This window comes from Bombina bombina, chromosome 3 (assembly GCF_027579735.1).
Source record: "Bombina bombina isolate aBomBom1 chromosome 3, aBomBom1.pri, whole genome shotgun sequence".
Classification (NCBI taxonomy): domain Eukaryota; kingdom Metazoa; phylum Chordata; class Amphibia; order Anura; family Bombinatoridae; genus Bombina; species Bombina bombina.
Genome location: NC_069501.1, coordinates 482,984,757 through 483,007,219, shown reverse-complemented (window position 1 = coordinate 483,007,219; position 22,463 = coordinate 482,984,757). Strand labels below are relative to the sequence as shown.

Genomic DNA, 22,463 nt, shown 5'->3' with positions numbered 1-22,463 from the left:
CGTATCTACATATTCCTATCCACAAGGAACATCATCGGTTCCTAAGGTTCGCATTCCTGGACAAACATTACCAGTTCGTGGCGCTTCCTTTCGGATTAGCCACTGCTCCAAGGATTTTCACAAAGGTACTAGGGTCCCTTCTAGCTGTGCTACGACCAAGGGGCGTTGCGGTAGTACCTTACTTGGACGACATTCTGATTCAAGCGTCGTCCCTTCCTCAAGCAAAGGCTCACACGGACATCGTCCTGGCCTTTCTCAGATCTCACGGATGGAAAGTGAACGTGGAAAAGAGTTCTCTATCCCCGTCAACAAGGGTTCCCTTCTTGGGAACAATTATAGACTCCTTAGAAATGAGGATTTTTCTGACAGAGGTCAGAAAAACAAAACTTCTAGACTCTTGTCGGATACTTCATTCCGTTCCTCTTCCTTCCATAGCTCAGTGCATGGAAGTGATCGGGTTGATGGTAGCGGCAATGGACATAGTTCCTTTTGCGCGCATTCATCTAAGACCATTACAACTGTGCATGCTCAGTCAGTGGAATGGGGACTATACAGACTTGTCTCCGAAGATACAAGTAAATCAGAGGACCAGAGACTCACTCCGTTGGTGGCTGTCCCTGGACAACCTGTCACAAGGGATGACATTCCGCAGACCAGAGTGGGTCATTGTCACGACCGACGCCAGTCTGATGGGCTGGGGCGCGGTCTGGGGATCCCTGAAAGCTCAGGGTCTTTGGTCTCGGGAAGAATCTCTTCTACCGATAAATATTCTGGAACTGAGAGCGATATTCAATGCTCTCAAGGCCTGGCCTCAGCTAGCGAGGACCAAGTTCATACGGTTTCAATCAGACAACATGACAACTGTTGCGTACATCAACCATCAGGGGGGAACAAGGAGTTCCCTAGCGATGGAAGAAGTGACCAAAATCATTCTATGGGCGGAGTCTCACTCCTGCCACCTGTCTGCTATCCACATCCCAGGAGTGGAAAATTGGGAAGCGGATTTTCTGAGTCGTCAGACATTGCATCCGGGGGAGTGGGAACTCCATCCGGAAATCTTTGCCCAAGTCACTCACCTGTGGGGCATTCCAGACATGGATCTGATGGCCTCTCGTCAGAACTTCAAAGTTCCTTGCTACGGGGCCAGATCCAGGGATCCCAAGGCGGCTCTAGTGGATGCACTAGTAGCACCTTGGACCTTCAAACTAGCTTATGTGTTCCCGCCATTTCCTCTCATCCCCAGGCTGGTAGCCAGGATCAATCAGGAGAGGGCGTCGGTGATCTTGATAGCTCCTGCGTGGCCACGCAGGACTTGGTATGCAGATCTGGTGAATATGTCATCGGCTCCACCTTGGAAGCTACCTTTGAGACGAGACCTTCTTGTTCAGGGTCCGTTCGAACATCCGAATCTGGTTTCACTCCAGCTGACTGCTTGGAGATTGAACGCTTGATTTTATCGAAGCGAGGATTCTCAGATTCTGTTATCGATACTCTTGTTCAGGCCAGAAAGCCTGTAACTAGAAAGATTTACCACAAAATTTGGAAAAAATATATCTGTTGGTGTGAATCTAAAGGATTCCCTTGGGACAAGGTTAAGATTCCTAGGATTCTATCCTTCCTTCAAGAAGGATTGGAAAAAGGATTATCTGCAAGTTCCCTGAAGGGACAGATTTCTGCCTTGTCGGTGTTACTTCACAAAAAGCTGGCAGCTGTGCCAGATGTTCAAGCCTTTGTTCAGGCTCTGGTTAGAATCAAGCCTGTTTACAAACCTTTGACTCCTCCTTGGAGTCTCAATTTAGTTCTTTCAGTTCTTCAGGGGGTTCCGTTTGAACCCTTACATTCCGTTGATATTAAGTTATTATCTTGGAAAGTTTTGTTTTTAGTTGCAATTTCTTCTGCTAGAAGAGTCTCAGAATTATCTGCTCTGCAGTGTTCTCCTCCTTATCTGGTGTTCCATGCAGATAAGGTGGTTTTACGTACTAAACCTGGTTTTCTTCCAAAAGTTGTTTCTAACAAAAACATTAACCAGGAGATTATCGTACCTTCTCTGTGTCCGAAACCAGTTTCAAAGAAGGAACGTTTGTTGCACAATTTGGATGTTGTTCGCGCTCTAAAATTCTATTTAGATGCTACAAAGGATTTTAGACAAACATCTTCCTTGTTTGTTGTTTATTCAGGTAAAAGGAGAGGTCAAAAAGCAACTTCTACCTCTCTCTCTTTTTGGATTAAAAGCATCATCAGATTGGCTTACGAGACTGCCGGACGGCAGCCTCCCGAAAGAATCACAGCTCATTCCACTAGGGCTGTGGCTTCCACATGGGCCTTCAAGAACGAGGCTTCTGTTGATCAGATATGTAGGGCAGCGACTTGGTCTTCACTGCACACTTTTACCAAATTTTACAAGTTTGATACTTTTGCTTCTTCTGAGGCTATTTTTGGGAGAAAGGTTTTGCAAGCCGTGGTGCCTTCCATTTAGGTGACCTGATTTGCTCCCTCCCTTCATCCGTGTCCTAAAGCTTTGGTATTGGTTCCCACAAGTAAGGATGACGCCGTGGACCGGACACACCTATGTTGGAGAAAACATAATTTATGTTTACCTGATAAATTTCTTTCCCCAACGGTGTGCCCGGTCCACGGCCCGCCCTGGTTTTTTAATCAGGTCTGATAATTTATTTTCTTTAACTACAGTCACCACGGTACCATATGGTTTCTCCTATGCAAATATTCCTCCTTAACGTCGGTCGAATGACTGGGGTAGGCGGAGCCTAGGAGGGATCATGTGACCAGCTTTGCTGGGCTCTTTGCCATTTCCTGTTGGGGAAGAGAATATCCCACAAGTAAGGATGACGCCGTGGACCGGACACACCGTTGGAGAAAGAAATTTATCAGGTAAACATAAATTCTGTTTTCATCATGCCTATGTCGAGTCGGGTAAAATTCCGCCTCAAAGGATTACAGTTCATTCTACTAGGTAAGTTTCTACTTCCTGGGCATTTAGGAATGAAGCTTCGATTGATCAGATTTGCAAAGCAGCAACTTGGTCCTCTTTGCATATTTTTTCTAAATTCTACCATTTTGATGTGTTTTCTTCTTCTGAAGCAGTTTTTGGTAGAAAAGTACTTCAGGCAGTGGTTTCAGTTTGAATCTTCTGCTTATGTTTTTCATTAAACTTTATTTTGGGTGTGGATTATTTTCAGCAGGAATTGGCTGTCTTTATTTTATCCCTCCCTCTCTAGTGACTCTTGTGTGGAAGATCCACATCTTGGGTAGTCATTATCCCATACGTCACTAGCTCATGGACTCTTGCTAATTACATGAAAGAAAACATAATTTATGTAAGAACTTACCTGATAAATTCATTTGGTGGTTATGATTTTTTTATATAAAGCACAATTATTCCAATTCCTTATTTTATATGCTTTCGCACTTTTTTCTTATCACCCCACTTCTTGGCTATTCGTTAAACTGAATTGTGGGTGTGGTGAGGGGTGTATTTATAGGCATTTTAAGGTTTGGGAAACTTTGCCCCTCCTGGTAGGAATGTATATCCCATACGTCACTAGCTCATGGACTCTTGCTAATATGAAAGAAATGAATTTATCAGGTAAGTTCTTACATAAATTGTTATTAACTAATTTTAGCTTAATAGTTTCTCAAATTTTAGGTGGGTGGTCAGTAAAATTAGCTGGGTGGTGTGCCCATTAAGTAGATCCTAGGGAGAACACTGGATCCTGACTTTTCTTTTGTCTCCTGCAGGCAGTGGTTAGCAATACAGAAATTAAGGAGTAAAATTAAGAAAAAAGTGGACACCAAAGCAAGCAAAGGAAGAAAAATTAGGTGAGTGATTTATAGATATTTAATGCAGAGGCCCTTATAAAATTGTGTGTGTACAGCTAAAAAAAAATGTTTTTTTTGTTAAAGAAAAAACAAAGCCCTACAAAATGAGAGATTTTTACTACTGCTATTACTGAAAAAAGTTAGGCTTTTCCTATAGTTGACAATTAATAGAATATTTTCTTCTGACTGTGGAATTGTCTTGGATTAGATGGTATGACCCATTTTCAGTCCCACAGCCACTAGGTGCCTTGGTTTTTAAGGGACTGACTGAGCCCTGCCTGGACATGGCCACTGGACACACCCATGGACTGCCTGTAGCCCTGCCCCTTCGACCATAGCACTCTTTCTTCTGCACACAGCCCCACCCTTAAATTACCAGTGGGCTATTGCCCATAAGCTTTTAAAAAGACATGAAACCCAACATTTTTCTTTCATGAATCAGATAGATCATACAATTTGCAAGAATATAAAGTGAACACATCAAATTAAATAATAGGAGCAGTGATGCACTAATGGGCGCTAACTAAAGACATCTGGATGGCCAATGACAAGAGGCATATATGTGCAGTCACCAATCAGTAGCTAGCTAGCTACCAGTAGCACGTTCCGACTACTGAGCCTGCCTACAGGATACCAAGTGAACAAAGAAAATTAGGTAATAGAAGTAAATTGGAAAGTTTGTTTAAAATTGTCTGATCTATCTGAATCATGAATGAAAAATGTTGGGTTTCAGGTTCCTTTAACCCACGGGTCAAGTCCTACAAAAAAAAGTGTGGAACCTCACCAAGACTTTCACTCCCCTTAAAATTAATATATTTTTTATATATATATTTATATATATATATATATATATATATATATATATATATATATATATATATATATATATATATATATATACACTGTATTTATATGTATATAATCTATACACTTTTATTAATGAAAGCAAATTAAATGAAGGGTTAAATGGTTGCCTTTGGGCCTGAGAATCCTCCTCTGTCACAGAGTCTCACCTACCTTAGGTGCAATAGTCCTATTTATACTGAGGGGAGCTAAATATCCCCAGAGCAAGCCACACAGAAATGTAAGCACCATTTGTTACACACATTGCGGGGTGATCACACAGCAGGACCACTGACAGTCTTATATTTAGTTTATTGTAGAAAGTGTTGCCCATTACTAGATTACAACAATACGAGTCAACATCGTTATGGTTACATGGGTTAGGTTGAAAAGACAAATCTTAAAGAATGAGGTATAAATTATTCATCTTTTGGCATACAAATAGATACTTTTATATATCAAGAAATCATAAAAAGGTGAGGATACTTGCAGGTGGATATTGTGTCTCTATTTTATATTATTATTATTGATAGTGGTACTGGAATATATTAGTATTGTTACATTTATATTTTATAGGGAGTTGGACTAGGGCGTCCATTCTCTGTAATTTAGGGAGGTTATTAGGTATCAATATAGTTCTGAATTAAAGAGGGTATTCTTGGGATCGGAGAGGAGTGTTCGTCCGTCCAGAGGTAAGGGGGAAAGGGGGAGGAGGTGGTTCCAGGTTTGGTGAAGTTCCTTAATGTTATGACTTAGTCTGGGAAAAGAGCAATCCATGGGTACCAGATTCTAACATGAAGGTCAGTCTTATCCATGACTCTAAAAGAGTATTGTTCCATTAGCCTGATATGCCTGACTATGGACAAAATTTGTGTGAATGATGGAGGTGTTTTGTTTCTCCATGCTCTGGCTATAGCTAACTTTCTTTTACAAAGATATGACGAGTCCACGGATTTCATCCTTACTTGTGGAATTTATCCTCCTGCTGACAGGAAGTGGCAAAGAGCACCACAGCAGAGCTGTATATATAGCTCCTCCCTTCCCTCCCAATCCAGTCATTCTCTTTACCTATGTTAGTACTAGGAAGAGGTAAAGTGAGGTGTTAGTTTTATTTTCTTCAATCAAGAAATTTTTATTTTAAAATGGTATATCACAATAGTCCAGCACACACTGCAATAATATTAGGTGCACGCTATAGCTGGGCACTGCACCACCCAGCAAAAAGTATCCAAAATAAAAAGAATAGCAGCACTCCAATGGAAGATTCTCCAATTTTTTTATTTTTTTTTTAATTATATTTTTATTGAGGTTATGCGAAATATACAACATAGATGAGATATCATAAAACACAAATAACAAAAATAACGTAACTCTTCCAGATAGCACATTACAAAAGCAAAATATCACTGTGGCTGTTTATGAGTCAGAATTTGAAACCTCTATTTTATATTATTTCTATAATTGCTTCCTCCTTGACTTAACAGGTCACTTTTGGACCTATGGAGACTAATGTAATCTATGCAGAAGAAATTAGCTTCTGGTGTGGTCACTTTTGGACCTTGGTATAGAAAGGTGGGGGGGGGGGAGATCAGCAGGCTAAAGCTGCTCTGTAAGACGATATAACGGGGGGGGGTAGGGCTTTAGAAGTTGTTAAGGCGTATTGGCTCTGGAAGTTAGCTAATTCTATATTACATACCTAATGAAGTACATTCTTAAAGGGATGTCTCTCTGAAAACATAGTAGAAAAGGGAAAAACACGGTAATATAGGGGTTTCAACGAAGGCACAATACGACTTGGTTGCCAGATGCAATAGATGCAAGATATACAAGGGGCTGAATAAACAATAATATTACAGTAATATTCAGATAGTAGTAAAATGTAGAATTCGATACCCTTTAACATAAATAATAATTATCCTATAGGACTGTTAGATGCAACTAGAAATGGACTACATAAAGTAAATGCTTAGTAAAACTTATACCAATTATGTGGTTATACAAAGGGATTCCATGAGAACTTAATACAAATCTTTATATCGTGAATTAGTTTCTAGACTACCTGCACTGTTTAAAATCTATACCATGGTAGAGTAAGCTTAGCAGTTAAACATTAGGATATAAATGAGAACTTGTAAAAACAGTAGCAAAAACCACTAAGGTTGCACAAGTGCTGAGGAGTATATGTATTGCGAGGAGGTTGCCCCAGTTTATAGCATGCTTTCAACTACTTGAAGATGACTTAGCATGGGGAATCTGATGCACGACACAAATAATAACCGTCACATTAATTGCATGGGGTGGCGCAATATGTCTCATAATCCAGACAGTGTGAGACCATTTCAATATATTGAGCCTTACAAGACCTAAGCTTAGTGTTCTAGAGGAATCCTACTCTTTTAGATATGAACTATCCCGGGTAGCACCAAATAACTGCCAAATCTATCCAAACTCTGACTTAGACAAATTTACCCCAGAGGTGGATTGGAACAAAATTGGATCGGGAAGGCTGCAAAACTCTTATATGTGTGGACTTAGGTAGGACCTCAGAATATATTAGAAATAAAAAATAAAAAAAAATAATTCCTCATCCAGCTTACAACTAGACTCCCCTAACTAGATCGTTGTCTATACAACTGTATTGGTATAAATATTATATGACTGCGTAGTATACGGCCACACAGATTAGGAAATAAGAGGGTAACATAAAAAATTGACCTAATGTGAACTACCCATCATGTGCAGAAAAAGCTGCTATGGTTAACAGTGTATATGGGTGCATCTAAAATCAGGTATACCAAAGTGAATAGGAGTGGTAATGGAAAACTTAGCACTTTCTTAACATTAAACATAACATAGTGGTCAAGGTTCTGTTAGCCTGTGTTAAATGTATATTGTATATAACTTACATACACTAACCTATATATATTTCTTTTAGTTTTAGCAGCTATTTATGACTAGGTATAAGAATTTTGTCACATGCTTGAATGGTCAGGACACATCGTAATAGTGTACAATAATACCCAACAATATATGAACAATGAGAAGTAACTGAATAGTTCACAGATCTATTGTATTCTAAAAATTAAAGCAGGACACATTATTAACATAGGGTGTCATCCACATAGAGATAACCAAGCGCCTTGTAATGGCCAGTTAATGTTTGTTTTACAGTCAGCCGACTCCTCTTTTCTGTAGTGGGACATAGTGAGAGGTACAGCAAATGAGGGGGCCAAGCCGATAATGTTGAACCATCATATATGAGAAAGTTTCTTGGGTGTAAAGCATGGGGGATTGTATGTCGTTATTGGGCCCATAGATTGTGGGGATGAGAGTCTCCATTTTCACTGAGAAACGCTGAATATTACTTCTGCCCCCACTTACGTTAACAGCCTGTACCGCAATCCTCTCTTCCCTGAAATAATGCATATCCCGTGTTCCATAGCCAGCTCTTCCAACACAGGTCTCAGCTGTGAAAGGCTTGTCGTGCAGGTCTGCAGTCATATTGGCGTTTTCAAGTTTAGGTTGAGCACATGGGAGTATCGGATCTCTAGGGCAGACAATGGTTTCCTGCTGCCTCGCTGACTTCTCCATGTCTAGCGCGGGATCTGTCTTGGGATATGTATAGTCTTCACTTACTTCGGCCGTGACGCATGGCAAAACCTCTTTCTTGCAATCCGCCATTATAATCGCGGCACTAGGTCCCTGAGCTCTCGCAGCTCTCAGTATATCAGAGAGATCTTCAAAATCGCGGGACATTTTACAGTCCAAGTCCAAAAGTAATGCTCGCATCTGTGCAACGAAATCCTCCTCCATGGTTATATAGTGAGAGTAAGATCAGCTTGAGAGATACTGCTCTGTTTGATAGTTTCCAGAGAAAAATACCACTCTCCCGGTTAGCCCTCAGACCGGGAGAGGGGGGTAGATGGAATTGTGAGGTGGGCCGCAGCAATACTTCTTAGCCGAGCTAATAGATGTCCTCCGGTGGATAAAGTCACTATGTGAATGGCTTTATCAGGGTTGGATTTAGCTCGTAGCAAGGCAGGAAGAGTTATAATAGTAAAAAGCTGTAAATATAGTAGTTAAATAACTCTCTTTTTGAAGGTAGTAAGGAGAGCCAAATAGATATGCGTCTGGCCCTGTCTGCAGCTTAGTCACGCCCCCCAGATTCTCCAATTTTTATTTCATAGCCAAGAGCACAAAAAAACAGCAACGTTTCGGACTACATCTCCTTCATCATGCCATAAATACACCATTTCCACTTCCTCCTTAAATACCCCTTAGGACACACCCACCAAACAGTTAACTCTTTCTACACCAAAGTGGTGACATTTTCTCATTAGCATATGTAGATATCCTAATGCTTAATATTACTACATAACAATCAAATACCTATTCACCTTTACAAAAAAGAAGAAAGAGGTGAAATGTTACACAATGATTTGGAAGCAACAATCAATATTATAAAAATAATACTTAAGTTCATCTTAATTTCTTTTTCCTAGTTTTTTTCTTTTTTCTTTTTTTCTTTATCTCTTTTTACTCTTTCATCACCAAAGATTTTCTCAAAGTCTGGGGAACATCTATTTCTATATACAATGCTGTTCATTCAGGGAAGAAAGAAGATAAATAAAACAACACACAATATCTAAGGCAATTTTTCTACAAAAAAACAGACAAATCATAATCCTTATTCATACCCAATGGTGATAATAAGTTTAAAGTAAAAATCCAGAATGCCTCTCTCTGTTTTAGATGCTGTTCTCTATCACCTTCTCGTCTACAGGGGGGAATATGTTTCAAGATTTGAAACCTAAGTTGACTAATTCCATGTTGGGCCTCTAAGAAATGAGTAGCTACAGGGGACTTCAAATTATTTCTCCTAATGCTTGACTTATGTTCAGTGATCCTATCACGGACCCTATGGGTCGTCTCACCTAAATAAATTAACCCACACAGGCATTTAAAGGGACCTTTAACACTTGCCATCAATGAACTAAACATACGTTTGCTATCATATATAATTGCCAATACTGAGCAATACAGCATAGACCATTTTGCATTTAAATGATGTCTACCTTAATATTTTAAATCTAAAGGCGATCTTCCCCCTCCTATGGCGATCGCTTCCAGACAGTGACAAGGGGGCTGGGCACATTCTTGGTTCGCACGTCATCCCCCCTGTGAGCGAGCACGCAATTGTGAATAACATTTTCCCTCACCGGCACTCAATTCACTATCAAGAGAAAGTGCTGATCCCTTGCTGAGCCGTACACTAGAGGTGCTGTGTGAACCAGTCGCTCATTTCTCTAAGCTGCCTGTACTATGGGTCTGCTGCTTAGTCTGAGAGGAAGCGCTTCTGAAGTAAAGTGATGGTAAATTCGTATGTATTGCAAAACATATTCTAGATGCTCTTACTTTAACTAACAGATCGATGTGCTTATATTTAAAAAATAAACTTTTTTTTCTTTGTTATTCCGTTTTTATTAGGGTAACAGTACAGTCTAATAATCTGCCTCTCTCTATATTTTTCACAGGGGCAGCTGTGATTGACATCGGTTTTAGCCAATCATCAGCTCACCATGCGCCCCATGTGAAATCGGACCTGCACGCTCCCGTGCTCTCAACTAACTCATTGCTATGGACTTGCGCAATTCTTACGCTAATTGTGCATCTCTAAATGATAATACTTATTATTATTAGTATTATCATTTAGAGATGCGTAATTAGCGTAAGAATTGCGCATGCGCAGTCCATAGCAATGAGTTCGTTGAGAGCATGGGATCGTGCAGGTCCGATTTCACAAGGGGCGCATGGTGAGCTGATGATTGGCTAAAACCGATGTCAATCACAGCTTCCCCTGTGAAAAATATAGAGAGAGGCAGATTATTAGACTGTACGGTTACCCTAATAAAAACGGAATAACAAAGTAAAAAAAGTTTATTTTTAAATATAAGCACATCGATCTGCTAGTTAAAGTAAGAGCATCTAGAATATGTTTTGCAATACATACGAATTTACCATCACTTAATGTAAACCAACTTCAAAGAAAAAAAAACTCCTATGCACAGGCTCTTCCGGCAACACAGACGAGCGCATCACGTGACCGCATATCTCCTCTTAATGCACGTTACAACATGGCGGCTCCCTATCTAACACATAGGCTACAGTTTAGAGGAAAAGTTCCAAAGGGTAAAATATTACAATAACAGATCAGATGCACATTATATTGTGAGTATGGAGGTTGTTGCTGCACACACTTTATATTTATTTTGAGGATTTCTTGAATGACGAGGTGTTTAGGATCCCTTTAAGGAGATAAATAGCATAATCAGTATCGCACGTCAAAAATTCTTTAATCCAGAATTTTTTACCTGATTGTGGATGTACAAAACTTGGCCCCTTTATCATATTATTACATATTAAACTTGTGTTTGTCTCTAAATTTAATGAGTTAAGTACGCAAATTCAGAAAATCATTTGTAAACACTAGTATATTTTGAAAAATTGTAACCCAGGCATACCAGAGTTCCAGAATGTCCCGATGCCAGCCTATAAAAGAGGGGTTAATCTAAGAGATATTCTAGTTAAGGCAGACATTGGTAGTGCAAGAACTGATAGGCAAAAATATATTACTAGTAAAAATATGGGATGCTATCCATGTCTTGGATGCTCTCACTGTAATAATATGATAAAGGGGCCAAGTTCTGTACATCCACAATCAGGTAAAAAATTCTGGATTAAAGAATTTTTGACGTTCAATACTTTTGCACGTTATCTTATTGATCTGTCATACTATGCAAGCTATACAATACTATTAGAGTGTTTGGGACACTTATAAACAATTTTTTATTGCCATAAAACCGTTTCCAGTTCTCAGAAAAATAGTTGCACTTTTAAAATTTAAAGGTACAGTACAGTTTTTTTGCTGCATTATTTTTTGGCTATAATATAATTCAGAGATAAAAGATTGTTTTATAAACGACTAAATTTGAGATTGCTAATCTGTTTAACATGTCTGACTCTGAGGAGGAAACTCATTGTTCTATGTGTTTAGATGCCACTGTGGAACCCTCTCTATCTTTTTGTGCCTCGTGTACTGAGAGGGCCTTACAATGTAAAGCACAGATTTTATGTAAAGAAAATGTGTCTAAGGATGATTCTCAGTCTGAGGAGAATCAAGGTATACCGCTAACTTCTCCCCAAGCGTCACAACCTTTAACGCCCACCCAAGCGACGCCTGGTTCTTCAACCGCGTTAATTCATTTACTCTGCAGGATATGGCTGCAGTTATGTCAACTACCCTTACAGAGGTATTATCTAAGTTGCCAGTGTTACAGGGTAAACGCAGTAGGACAGAGGTCAATTTGCATGAGTCTTCTGATGCGTTGTTAGCTATTTCCGATGTACCCTCACAGGGATCTGAATTGGGGGTCAGGGAACTTCTGTCTGAGGGGGAGCTTTCCAATTCGAGAAGTGCATTACCTCAGATGGAATCGGACGTCATGTCCTTTAAATTTAAGCTTGAGCACCTCCGTCTGTTACTTAGGGAGGTTTTAGCGACTCTGGATGACTGTGACCCTATTGTGGTTCCACCAGAGAAATTGTGTAAGATGGACAAATACTTAGAGGTACCTGCTTACACTGACGTTTTTCCAGTTCCTAAGAGAATCTCGGAGATTATTAAGAAGGAATAGGACAGGCCGGGTATCCCTTTTTCACCCTCTCCTAATTTCAAGAAGATGTATCCTATATCTGACATGTTCGGGACTTGTGGCAAACAGTCCCTAAGGTGAAAGGAACTATATCTACCCTGGCTAAGCGTACAACTGTTCCTATTGAGGACAGTTGTGCTTTTAAAGACCCTATGGATAAGAAATTGGAGGGTCTTCTAAAGAAATTGTTTATTCATCAGGGTTTCCTTTTGCAACCAACGGCCTCCATTGTACCAGTTACTACTGCGACGGCCTTCTGGTTTGATGCTTTAGAAGAGTCTCTTAAGACTGAGACTCTTTTGGAGGATATTTTAGACAGAATTAAGGCTCTTAAGCTGGCTAATTCTTTTATTACAGATGCCGCCTTTCAGATTGTCAAGCTGGCGGCTAAGAATGCTGGATTTGACATTTTAGCGCGTAGAGCGTTATGGTTAAAATCTTGGTCGGCTGATGTGTCATCTAAGTCTAAGCTTTTGGCTATCCCTTTCAAAGGGAAAACCCTATTCGGGCCTGACTTGAAAGAGATAATTGCTGACATTACGGGAGGTAAGGGTCATCTCCTACCTCAGGGTAGAACTGCTAAACTGAGGGGTAAACAGAATAATTTTTCGTTCCTTTTGGAACTTTAAAAGAGCCCCCTCTTCTTCCGCCAAGCAGGAAGGGAATTTTGCTCAGGCCAAGCCCATCTGGATACCCAACCAGGCGTGGAACAAGGGTAAACAACCCAAGAAGCCCGCTGCTGCTACCAAAACAGCATGAAGGGGCTGCCCCCGATCTGGGACCGGATCTAGTAGGGGGCAGACTTTCTCTCTTTGCCCAGGCTTGGGTAAGAGATGTTCAGGATCCTTGGACACTGGAAATCGTGTCCCAAGGGTATCAGCTGGAATTCAAAAGTTCTCTCCCAAGGGGGAGGTTTCTTCTTTCACGATTGTCTGCAGACCAGACAAAAAGAGAGGCGTTCTTACGTTGTGTAAAAGAACTTTCTACTATGGGAGTAATTCGTCCCGTTCCAAGACTGGAACAGGGACAGGGGTTTTACTCAAATCTTTTCGTGTTTCCCAAAAAGGAGGGCACATTTCGACCCATTTTAGATCTAAAGAGTCTAGACAAGTTTCTCAGAGTCCCATCCTTCAAAATGGAGACTATTCGCACAATTCTGCCATTGATCCAGGAGGGTCAATATATGACTACCGTGTACTTGAAGGATGCATTCCCTCATATTCCAATCCACAAGGATCATCATCAGTTCCAAAGGTTTGCCTTCCTGGACAAACATTTTCAGTTCATGGCTCTTCCCTTCGGGTTGGCCACAGCACCCAGGATCTTCACGAAGGTTCTAGGGTCCCTTCTGGCGGTTCTCAGGCCGCGGGGTATTGCAGTGGCACCTTATCTGGACGATATTCTGATCCAGGCGTCGTCTTACCATCTGGCAAAGTCTCACACAGACATGGTCCTGTCCTTTCTGAGGACTCATGGGTGGATGGTGAATCTAGAAAAGAGTTCATTAATTCCACAGACCAATGTTCCCTCTCCTGGGAACTCTTATAGATTCCATATCCATGAAAATTTTCTTGACAGACGTCAGAAGATTAAAGATTCTGAATACATGCCGAGCCCTTCAGTTCAATCCTCGGCCATCAGTGGCCCAGTGCATGGAGGTAATTGGGTTGATGGTGGCGGCAATGGACATCATTCCGTTTGCTCGTTTTCATCTCAGACTTCTACAGCTGAGCATGCTCGGACAGTGGAAAGGGGATTATACAAATTTGTCTCCTCAGATAAATCTGGATCAGGAGACAAGAGACTCTATTCTTTGGTGGTTGTCTCAGGATCATCTGTCCCAAGGGACGTGCTTCCGCAGACCCTCGTGGGTGATAGTAACGACGGACGCCAGCCTTCTAGGTTGGGGTGCAGTCTGTAATTCCCTGAAGGCTTAGGGTGTGTGGACTCAGTCGGCGTCACTTCTTACAATCAATATTCTGGAATTTAGAGCAATATTCAATGTGCTTCATCCGTGGCCTCAGTTGGCTTCGGCCAAGTTCATTCGCTTTCAGTCGGACAACATCACGACTGTGGCTTACATCAATCATCAGGGAGGAACAAGGAGTTCCTTAGCAATGACAGAGGTATCCAAGATAATTTGGTGGGCGGAGGCCCACTCTTGTTGTCTGTCAGCAATCTACATCCCATGAGTGGACAACTGGGAAGCGGACTTTTCTCTTGTATGATGTATCGAGTCCACGGATTCATCCTTTACTTGTGGGATATTCTCCTTCCCAACAGGAAGTGGCAAAGAGAGCACACAGCAGAGCTGTCCATATAGCTCCCCCTCTAGCTCCACCCCCCAGTCATTCTCTTTGCCGGCTCTAAGCAATCGGAAGGGTAAAGTGAATGTGGTGTTAGAATTGTAGTTTTTATTTTCTACAAAGCAAGAGTACCGGTGTGTACTATTTACTCTCTAGCAGAAAGGGGATGAAGATTTCTGCAGGGAGGAAGATGATTTTAGCATGTTGTAACTAAAATCCATTGCTGTTCCCACATAGGACTGAGGAGTGCAAGAAAACTTCAGTTGGGGGGAACGGTTTGCAGGTTAGGCTGCAATAAGGTATGTTCAGTCATTTATTTCTAGACAAGACTGTGATAATGCTAGAAAAGACTGTTAATATCCCCATGAGGGAGGGTAAGCTGTATTCAGAGACTAAGTATGGAATTTCAAGCTTACATACCAGGGCTAGTTTATGCTGGTTGACACTACTTCAGGGCAAACGGTTTTTATTGAAAATATCGTTTTTTAAAACACTTTGAAGGTTCCTTTGGGTTTCTTTCAGGGGTTATTACCCACATGGCTATTACTAAAACACTTGGGAGTGTTTCTTTAGGCCTCACAAGCACCGGAGTGAGGTTCGAGGGGCCTAATTTCGCGCCTCAGATGCACAGTTATTTTGACTAGAAGTTCAGGCTGTTTCACATGGAGGGTCCTGCTGCAGTTTGAGGGCCTATAAGAAGCTTTTCCCTCACAAATCTGGTTCCTAAGGGCAGGTAGAGCCACAGCAGAGCTGTGGCAAGGTGCTGAAGTTTCTTTAACCGTTTTTTTTTTTTACTACTGTCGATCCGGTTTGGGCATTAAGGGGTTAATCGTTTCTATTGCTAGTGGTGCAATCTTACTAATGCTTTAGGTACATACTGTAAACATTTCGAAATGTTTGCTGCATTTTTTCACTGTTTTGCTAAATTGTTTGCCTTTTTTATCTCTTAAAGGCACAGTACCGTTTTTTTTTTCTCAAAGTGTGTTTTTACTTGATTAAAGTGATTTCCAAGCCTGTTTATATTACTACTAGTCTGTTAAACATGTCAGACACCAAGGAAAGTCCTTGTTCAATGTGTTTAGAAGCCATGGTGGAACCCCCTCTCAGAATGTGTCCCACTTGTACTGATATGTCTATACACTTTAAAGAACATATTGTTGCACTTAAAAATGTGGCCCAAGATGATTCTCAGACAGAAGGTAACGAGGTTAGCCCGTCAACCTCTCCCTAAGTGTCACAACCAGTTACGCCCGCTCAAGCGACGCCTAGCACCTCTAGTGCGTCTAACTCTTTTACCTTGCAAGACTTGGCGGCAGTTATGAATAATACCCTCTCAGTGTCCTTATCTAAACTGCCCGTGTTACCTGCAAAGCGTGATAGCTCTGTTTTAAGAACAGATAATGAGCATTCTGACGCTTTAGTAGCCATATCCGATATACTCTCACAACACTCTGAAGTGGGGGCGAGGGATGTGCTGTCTGAGGTAGAAATTTCCGATTCAGGAAAGGTTTCTCCTCAGACAGATTCAGATACGTTGGCTTTTAAATTTAAACTAGAACACCTCTGCTTATTGCTCAGGGAGGTATTAGTTACTCTGGATGACTGCGACCCTATGGTGGTTCCAAAGAAATTGTGTAAAATGGACAAGTACCTAGAAGTTCCTGTTTAAACTGATGTGTTCCCGGTCCCTAAGAGGATTGCGGATATCGTTACTATGGAGTGGGATAAACCAGGTATTCCCTTCGTCCCCCTCCTGTTTTTAAGAAAATGTTCCCCATATCTAACCCCATGCGGGACTTGTGGCAGACGGTCCCTAAGGTGGAGGGGGCTGTTTCTTCACTTGCTAAACGCACAACTATTCCAATCGAAGACAGTTGTGCTTTTAAAGACCCTATGGATAAAAAATTAGAGGGTTTACTTAAGAAAATTTTTGTTCAACAAGGTTTTCTTCTCCAACCTATTGCGTGCATTGTTCCTGTAACCACTGCAGCTGCTTTCTGGTTCAAGGCGCTGAAAGATGCGCTCCAGGCAAGAGATGTACATGATCCCTGGGCCTATCTTCTAGAATTCAAGGACTCCCCTCCAAGGGGAAGGTTCCACATTTCTCGTCTGTCTTCAGACCAGACAAAGAAAGAGGCGTTCTTATGCTGTGTAGAAGACCTACATACAATGGGAGTGATCCACCCTGTTCCAAAGAAAGAAGGAACTTTCAGACCAATCCTGGATCTAAAAATTCTAAACAAATTCCTCAGAGTCCCATCATTCAAGATGGAGACCATTCGGACAATCTTACCAATGATCTAGGAGGGTCAATATATGACCACCGTGGATTTAAAGGATGCATATCTGCACAATCCTATCCACAAAGATCATCCCCAGTTTCTCAGGTTCGCCTTTCTGGACAAGCATTACCAGTTTGTGGCTCTTCCTTTTGGATTGGCCACTGCTCCCAGAATTTTCACAAAGGTGCTAGGGTCCCTCCTGGCGGTTCTAAGACCGCGGGGCATAGCGGTGGCGCCTTATCTAGACGACATCTTAATTCAAGCGTCGACTTTCCAAAGAGCCAAGTCTCACACGGAAATTGTATTGGCCTTTCTGAGGTCTCACGGGTGGAAGGTGAACATCAAAAAGAGTTCTCTCTCCCCCCTCAGAAGAGTTTCCTTCCTAGGAACTCTAATAGACTCGTTAGAAATGAAAATATTTCTGACGGAGGTCAGAAAGTTAAAACTCTTAGCCACTTGCCGAGCCCTTCATGCCATTCCTCGGCCATCTGTAGCTCAGTGCATGAAGACAATCGGGCTAATGGTAGCGGCAATGGACATAGTCCCTTTTGCACAGATACACCTCAGACCACTGCAACTATGCATGCTCAAACAGTGGAATGGGGATTATGTAGATTTGTCTCCTCAAATACAGCTGGACCAGGGGACCAGAGATTCTCTTCTCTGGTGGTGGTCTCGGGATCACCTGTCTCAGGGAATGTGTTTCCGCAGACCAGAGTGGATCATCGTAACGACCGACGCCAGTCTGTTGGGCTGGGGTACAGTCTGGGACTCCCTGAAAGCTCAGGGCTTATGGTCTCGGGAAGAAGCTCTTCTCCCGATAAACATTCTTGAACTGAGGGCGATATTCAACGCGCTCCAGGCATGGCCTCAGCTAGCTGCGGCCAAATTCATCAGATTTCAGTCGGACAACATCACGACTGTAGCTTACGTCAATCATCAAGGGGGAACAAGGAGTTCCCTAGCAATGATGGAAGTAACAAAAATAATCCGGTGGGTGGAGGATCACTCTTGCCATCTCTCAGCAATTCACATCCCAGGAGTAGACAACTGAGAGGCGGATTTTCTAAGTCGTCAGACTTTTCACCCAGGGGAGTGGGAACTCCACCCGGAGGTATTTGCCCAGCTGACTCAGCTATGGGGCACTCCAGAATTGGATCTGATGGCCTCCCGTCAGAACACCAAGCTTCCTCTTTACGGGTCCAGATCCCGGGATCCCCAGGCGGTGCTGATAGATGCTCTAGCAGCGCCTTGGTCCTTTAATCTGGCCTATGTTTTTCCACCGTTTCCTCTCCTCCCTCGTCTGGTTGCCAGAATCAAGCAGGAGAGGGCTTCGGTGATTCTAATAGCGCCTGCGTGGCCACGCAGGACCTGGTATGCAGACCTAGTGGACATGTCGAGAAAAAGAAAGAATGGCACTAGCACTACAATAATGTTAATACAGGGTTGCTCGAATTAGATTAGATTGATATATGTTTATGTACGTATATATATTTATCTATGCATATGCATATATCTGTACACACGTTCAAGTCTGTGTGTATATCAATCTTATTAGTGTAGCTTGTGGTGAGCTGGGGTGCTTGTGCACAGGAACAACTTTTGGATTGAGTCTAGAGCCCAAGAGAAGGGATCAAGACTAGAAATAGTGCACTTAGGCAGCACTCCCGTCCCTGATTTGAGTGAATAGTAATAATAAACTCACATTCAGGACCAAAAAGTTTCTATTCAAAAAGGATTTACTTAAAACATAACTTTTATTCAACAATGGTTATAAAATCAATATGTGTATGTGTGTGCTTTAAAAACACATAGGAACTGGATTGTAAATATTGGCTAATGGTCAATTTGGCAACCTAGTTATACTGTTATAAGGGGCACCTCTGAGGGGTCCCACTTTTTTATATATATATAGGTGCTTGTTTATATTTTGTATCATACGCTAGGGGTGGATTGGAGTGTTTCACAATGGGTTCACACCTAGGTGCTGTATATGGCACTTACTAGGTTTGTGGTTAGGCTAGTTAAATGTCTAATTCTGGTTTTGCATATAGGATGTCTGATATAATAGTTGTCAGATTTACTTTTTCCAGACCTTCTACTCCGGTCTGGTTTAGTATATTTGACTTCAGACTCTCTGGTAATATGATAAATTATACGTTGGTTGTTAAGCTTCTGTCAGTGCCCTAATATCTCATAGAATACTTTTGGACTTTGTCTTCTGGGTGGAGATATATATGCCAGAAGTTAAATTGGAGTATCTTTTACAACTTGTTATGGCATGTAATACTGATGGTGCCTAGAGTTCTTTGTCACTTTTATTTCAAGTGCAATCAATTAATAATGATACCAATGGATTTGATAGCAGATTTGTTGGAATAATTATAATACTAGCTTCCAATAGGTACACAGGGTCTACGTTACACCTTATTTAAAGCTGTAAGACATATACATTTTGGGATGAAGGATTGAATTTTCTTGGCTAAACAGGAATTTGCTTGGTGCAATATATTTTTTTTTCTTTTTCTTTTTATATTATGTATCAATTTCTGGTTTTGATATCTATTAACATATATGATCTGAAATGACCTGTTATTTAATCCACATCTTAGGGTGTTTAGTGTAAAATTTCAGATTTTAAGTCTTGTATTTGACTGTTGTAAAAATGTAATGATTTTATTTTTTTGACTTTTTTACTTTTGTATAGGCGATTTAGAGAATGCCTTATTTTGGCAAGTGTGCTTACAGGTTAAGTCTGTATGACATCACCTGACATTCACCTCATAAGTGTGGCTTAATTCAAATTACCCACATAAAATACCCTTTATCTGTTTAGCTATATTTGAATTAAACATACATTACTCTTAAAGCTAAATCGTGCAGTAACTGTTTGTGCGTATTGTAACTGATCTAGGTGGCTGTTTAACTTATATGTTAATTTTTTTGAAAAAAGGGAAAAGAAAAAACTATCTTAAGAGAGGCCTTATTTTGGCCTTGTTGGTAATATATTAAATCTAAATTCCAGTTCAAGTCTGTGTGTCCTTTACATCTATTATATCACTGGCGTATAGCACAATTGTCAAAATACCATGAGGGTCAGTGTATGATTGCTTAAATACAATATGCTTAATAAAGTTTGTAGTTAGCATTGACTTGATATCATATAGCACTCGTACTGTTTGGAATGCTGTGTGCTGAAATAGCGTAATATGAGTCTTGTATTGATTCTCAAACAGTGTCTATTAGAGTTAGGTATCGGCTTGTCTAGTAAATCAGAAGAAATATCTTATTTTGCCACCTGTTGTTTGTAGATTACGCTTCTACAGTTTACCTAACCACTTTTAAATATTCGCTATCCCCAAATTGTCTCCCCCCTTCTAGCGTGTCACCGAATTACTGAGTGTAATTCTGACCGTTCCGGTCAATAAGCTATGGTTGCTTTTTAGCAAATGTTACTATATATATATATATATTAATCTTTGCCGGATTGCCAACTTATTGAATTAAATAAATTGTGAAACCAGTTCCTAGACGTTCAAGCTTTTAGTCAGGCTTTATTCAGAATCAAGCCTGTTTATAGACCTGTGGCTCCGCCATGGAGTCTGAATCTAGTTCTTTCAGTTCTGCAAGGGGTTCCGTTTGAACCTTTACATTCCATAGATATTAAGCTTTTATCTTGGAAAGTTTTGTTTTTGGTAGCTATCTCTTCTGCTCGAAGAGTTTCAGAATTATCTGCTTTACAGTGTGATTCACCTTACCTGGTTTTCCATGCAGATAAGGTAGTTTTGCGTACCAAACCCGGTTTTCTTTCTAAGGTTGTGTCTAATAAGAATATTAATCAGGAAATTGTTGTTCCTTCTCTGTGTCCTAATCCTTCTTCGAAGAAGGAACGTCTGTTACACAATCTTGATGTGGTTTGTGCTTTAAAGTTCTATTTACAAGCAACTAAGGATTTCAGACAAACAACTTCATTGTTTGTTATCTATTCTGGTAAGAGGAGAGGTCAGAAGGCGACTGCTACCTCTCTTTCCTTTTCGCTGAAAAGCATCATCCGTTTGGCCTATGAGACTGCTGGCCAGCAGCCTCCCGAAACATTTACTGCTCATTCTACCAGAGTAGTGGCTTCTACGTGGGCTTTTAAAAATGAGGCTTCTGTTGAACAGATTTGTAAGGCAGCGACTTGGTCTTCGCTGCATACATTTTCCAAATTTTACAAATTCGATACTTTTGCTTCTTCGGAGGCTATTTTTGGGAGAAAGGTTTTGCAAGCAGTGGTGCTTTCCGTTTAAGGTACCTGTCTTGTTCCCTCCCTTCATCCGTGTCCTAAAGCTTTGGTATTGGTATCCCACAAGTAAAGGGTGAATCCGTGGACTCGATACATCTTACAAGAGAAAACAGAATTTATGCTTACCTGATAAATTACTTTCTCTTGTGATGTATCGAGTCCACGGCCCGCCCTGGCTATTAAGTCAGGTAGTGTTTTTGTTTAAACTACAGTCACCACTGTAGCTATAGGGGGAGCTATATGGACAGCTCTGCTGTGTGCTCTCTTTGCCACTTCCTGTTGGGAAGGAGAATATCCCACAAGTAAAGGATGAATCCATGGACTCGATACATCACAAGAGAGAGAAATTTATCAGGTAAGCATAAATTCTGTTTTTAAGCAGACAGACATTTCATCCGGGGGAGTGGGAGCTCCATCCGGAGGTCCTTGCCACTCTGATCCTCAAATGGGGCAGACCGGAGTTGGATCTGATGGCATCTTGTCAGAATGCCAAGCTTCCAAGATATGGGTCCAGGTCAAGGGATCCTCAGGCCGAACTGATAGATGCCTTGGCAGTACCTTGGTCGTTCAACCTAGCTTATGTGTTTCCACCGTTTGTTCTCCTGCCCCGGGTGATTGCTCGGATCAAGCAGGAGAGGGCTTCAGTAATTCTAATCGCGCCTGCGTGGCCCTGGAGGACTTGGTATGCCGATCTAGTGGACATGTCCTCTCTGCCGCCGTGGAAGCTTCCATTGAGGCAGGACCTTCTCATTCAGGGACCCTTCCAGCACCCAAATCTAGTTTCTCTACAACTGACTGCTTGGAGATTGAGCGCTTGATTTTATCTAAGCCTGTTACTAGAAAGATCTACCATAAGATATGGTGAAAATATCTTAATTGGTGTGAATCCAAGGGCTACTCATGGAGTAGAGTTAGGATTCCCAGAATTCTGTCCTTTTTCCAAGAAGGATTGGAGAAAGGGTTATCAGCGAGTCAATTTTACTATACAAACGTTTGGCAGATGTTCCAGACGTTCAGTCTTTTTGCCAGGCTCTGACCAGAATCAAGCCTGTGTTTAGATCAATTGCTCCACCCTGGAGTTTGAATTTAGTTCTTAAGGTTCTTCAAGGGCTTCCGTTTGAACCCATGCATTCCATAGATATTAAGCTGTTATCTTGGAAAGGTTTTTTTTTTATTTGCTATTTCTTCTGCTCGTAGA

General features: G+C 41.2%; 1 protein-coding gene across 1 annotated transcript in view; it reads left to right on the top strand.

The window, feature by feature from the left end:
- Positions 1–22,463, top strand: part of LOC128653486 (protein AATF) — a 225,062-nt gene that overhangs the window by 12,401 nt on the left and 190,198 nt on the right. Inside the window, exon 2 of the mRNA XM_053706821.1 lies at positions 3,757–3,837. Within this exon, the coding sequence (XP_053562796.1) occupies positions 3,757–3,837 (81 nt within the window). The remainder of the gene's footprint in view (positions 1–3,756; positions 3,838–22,463) is intronic.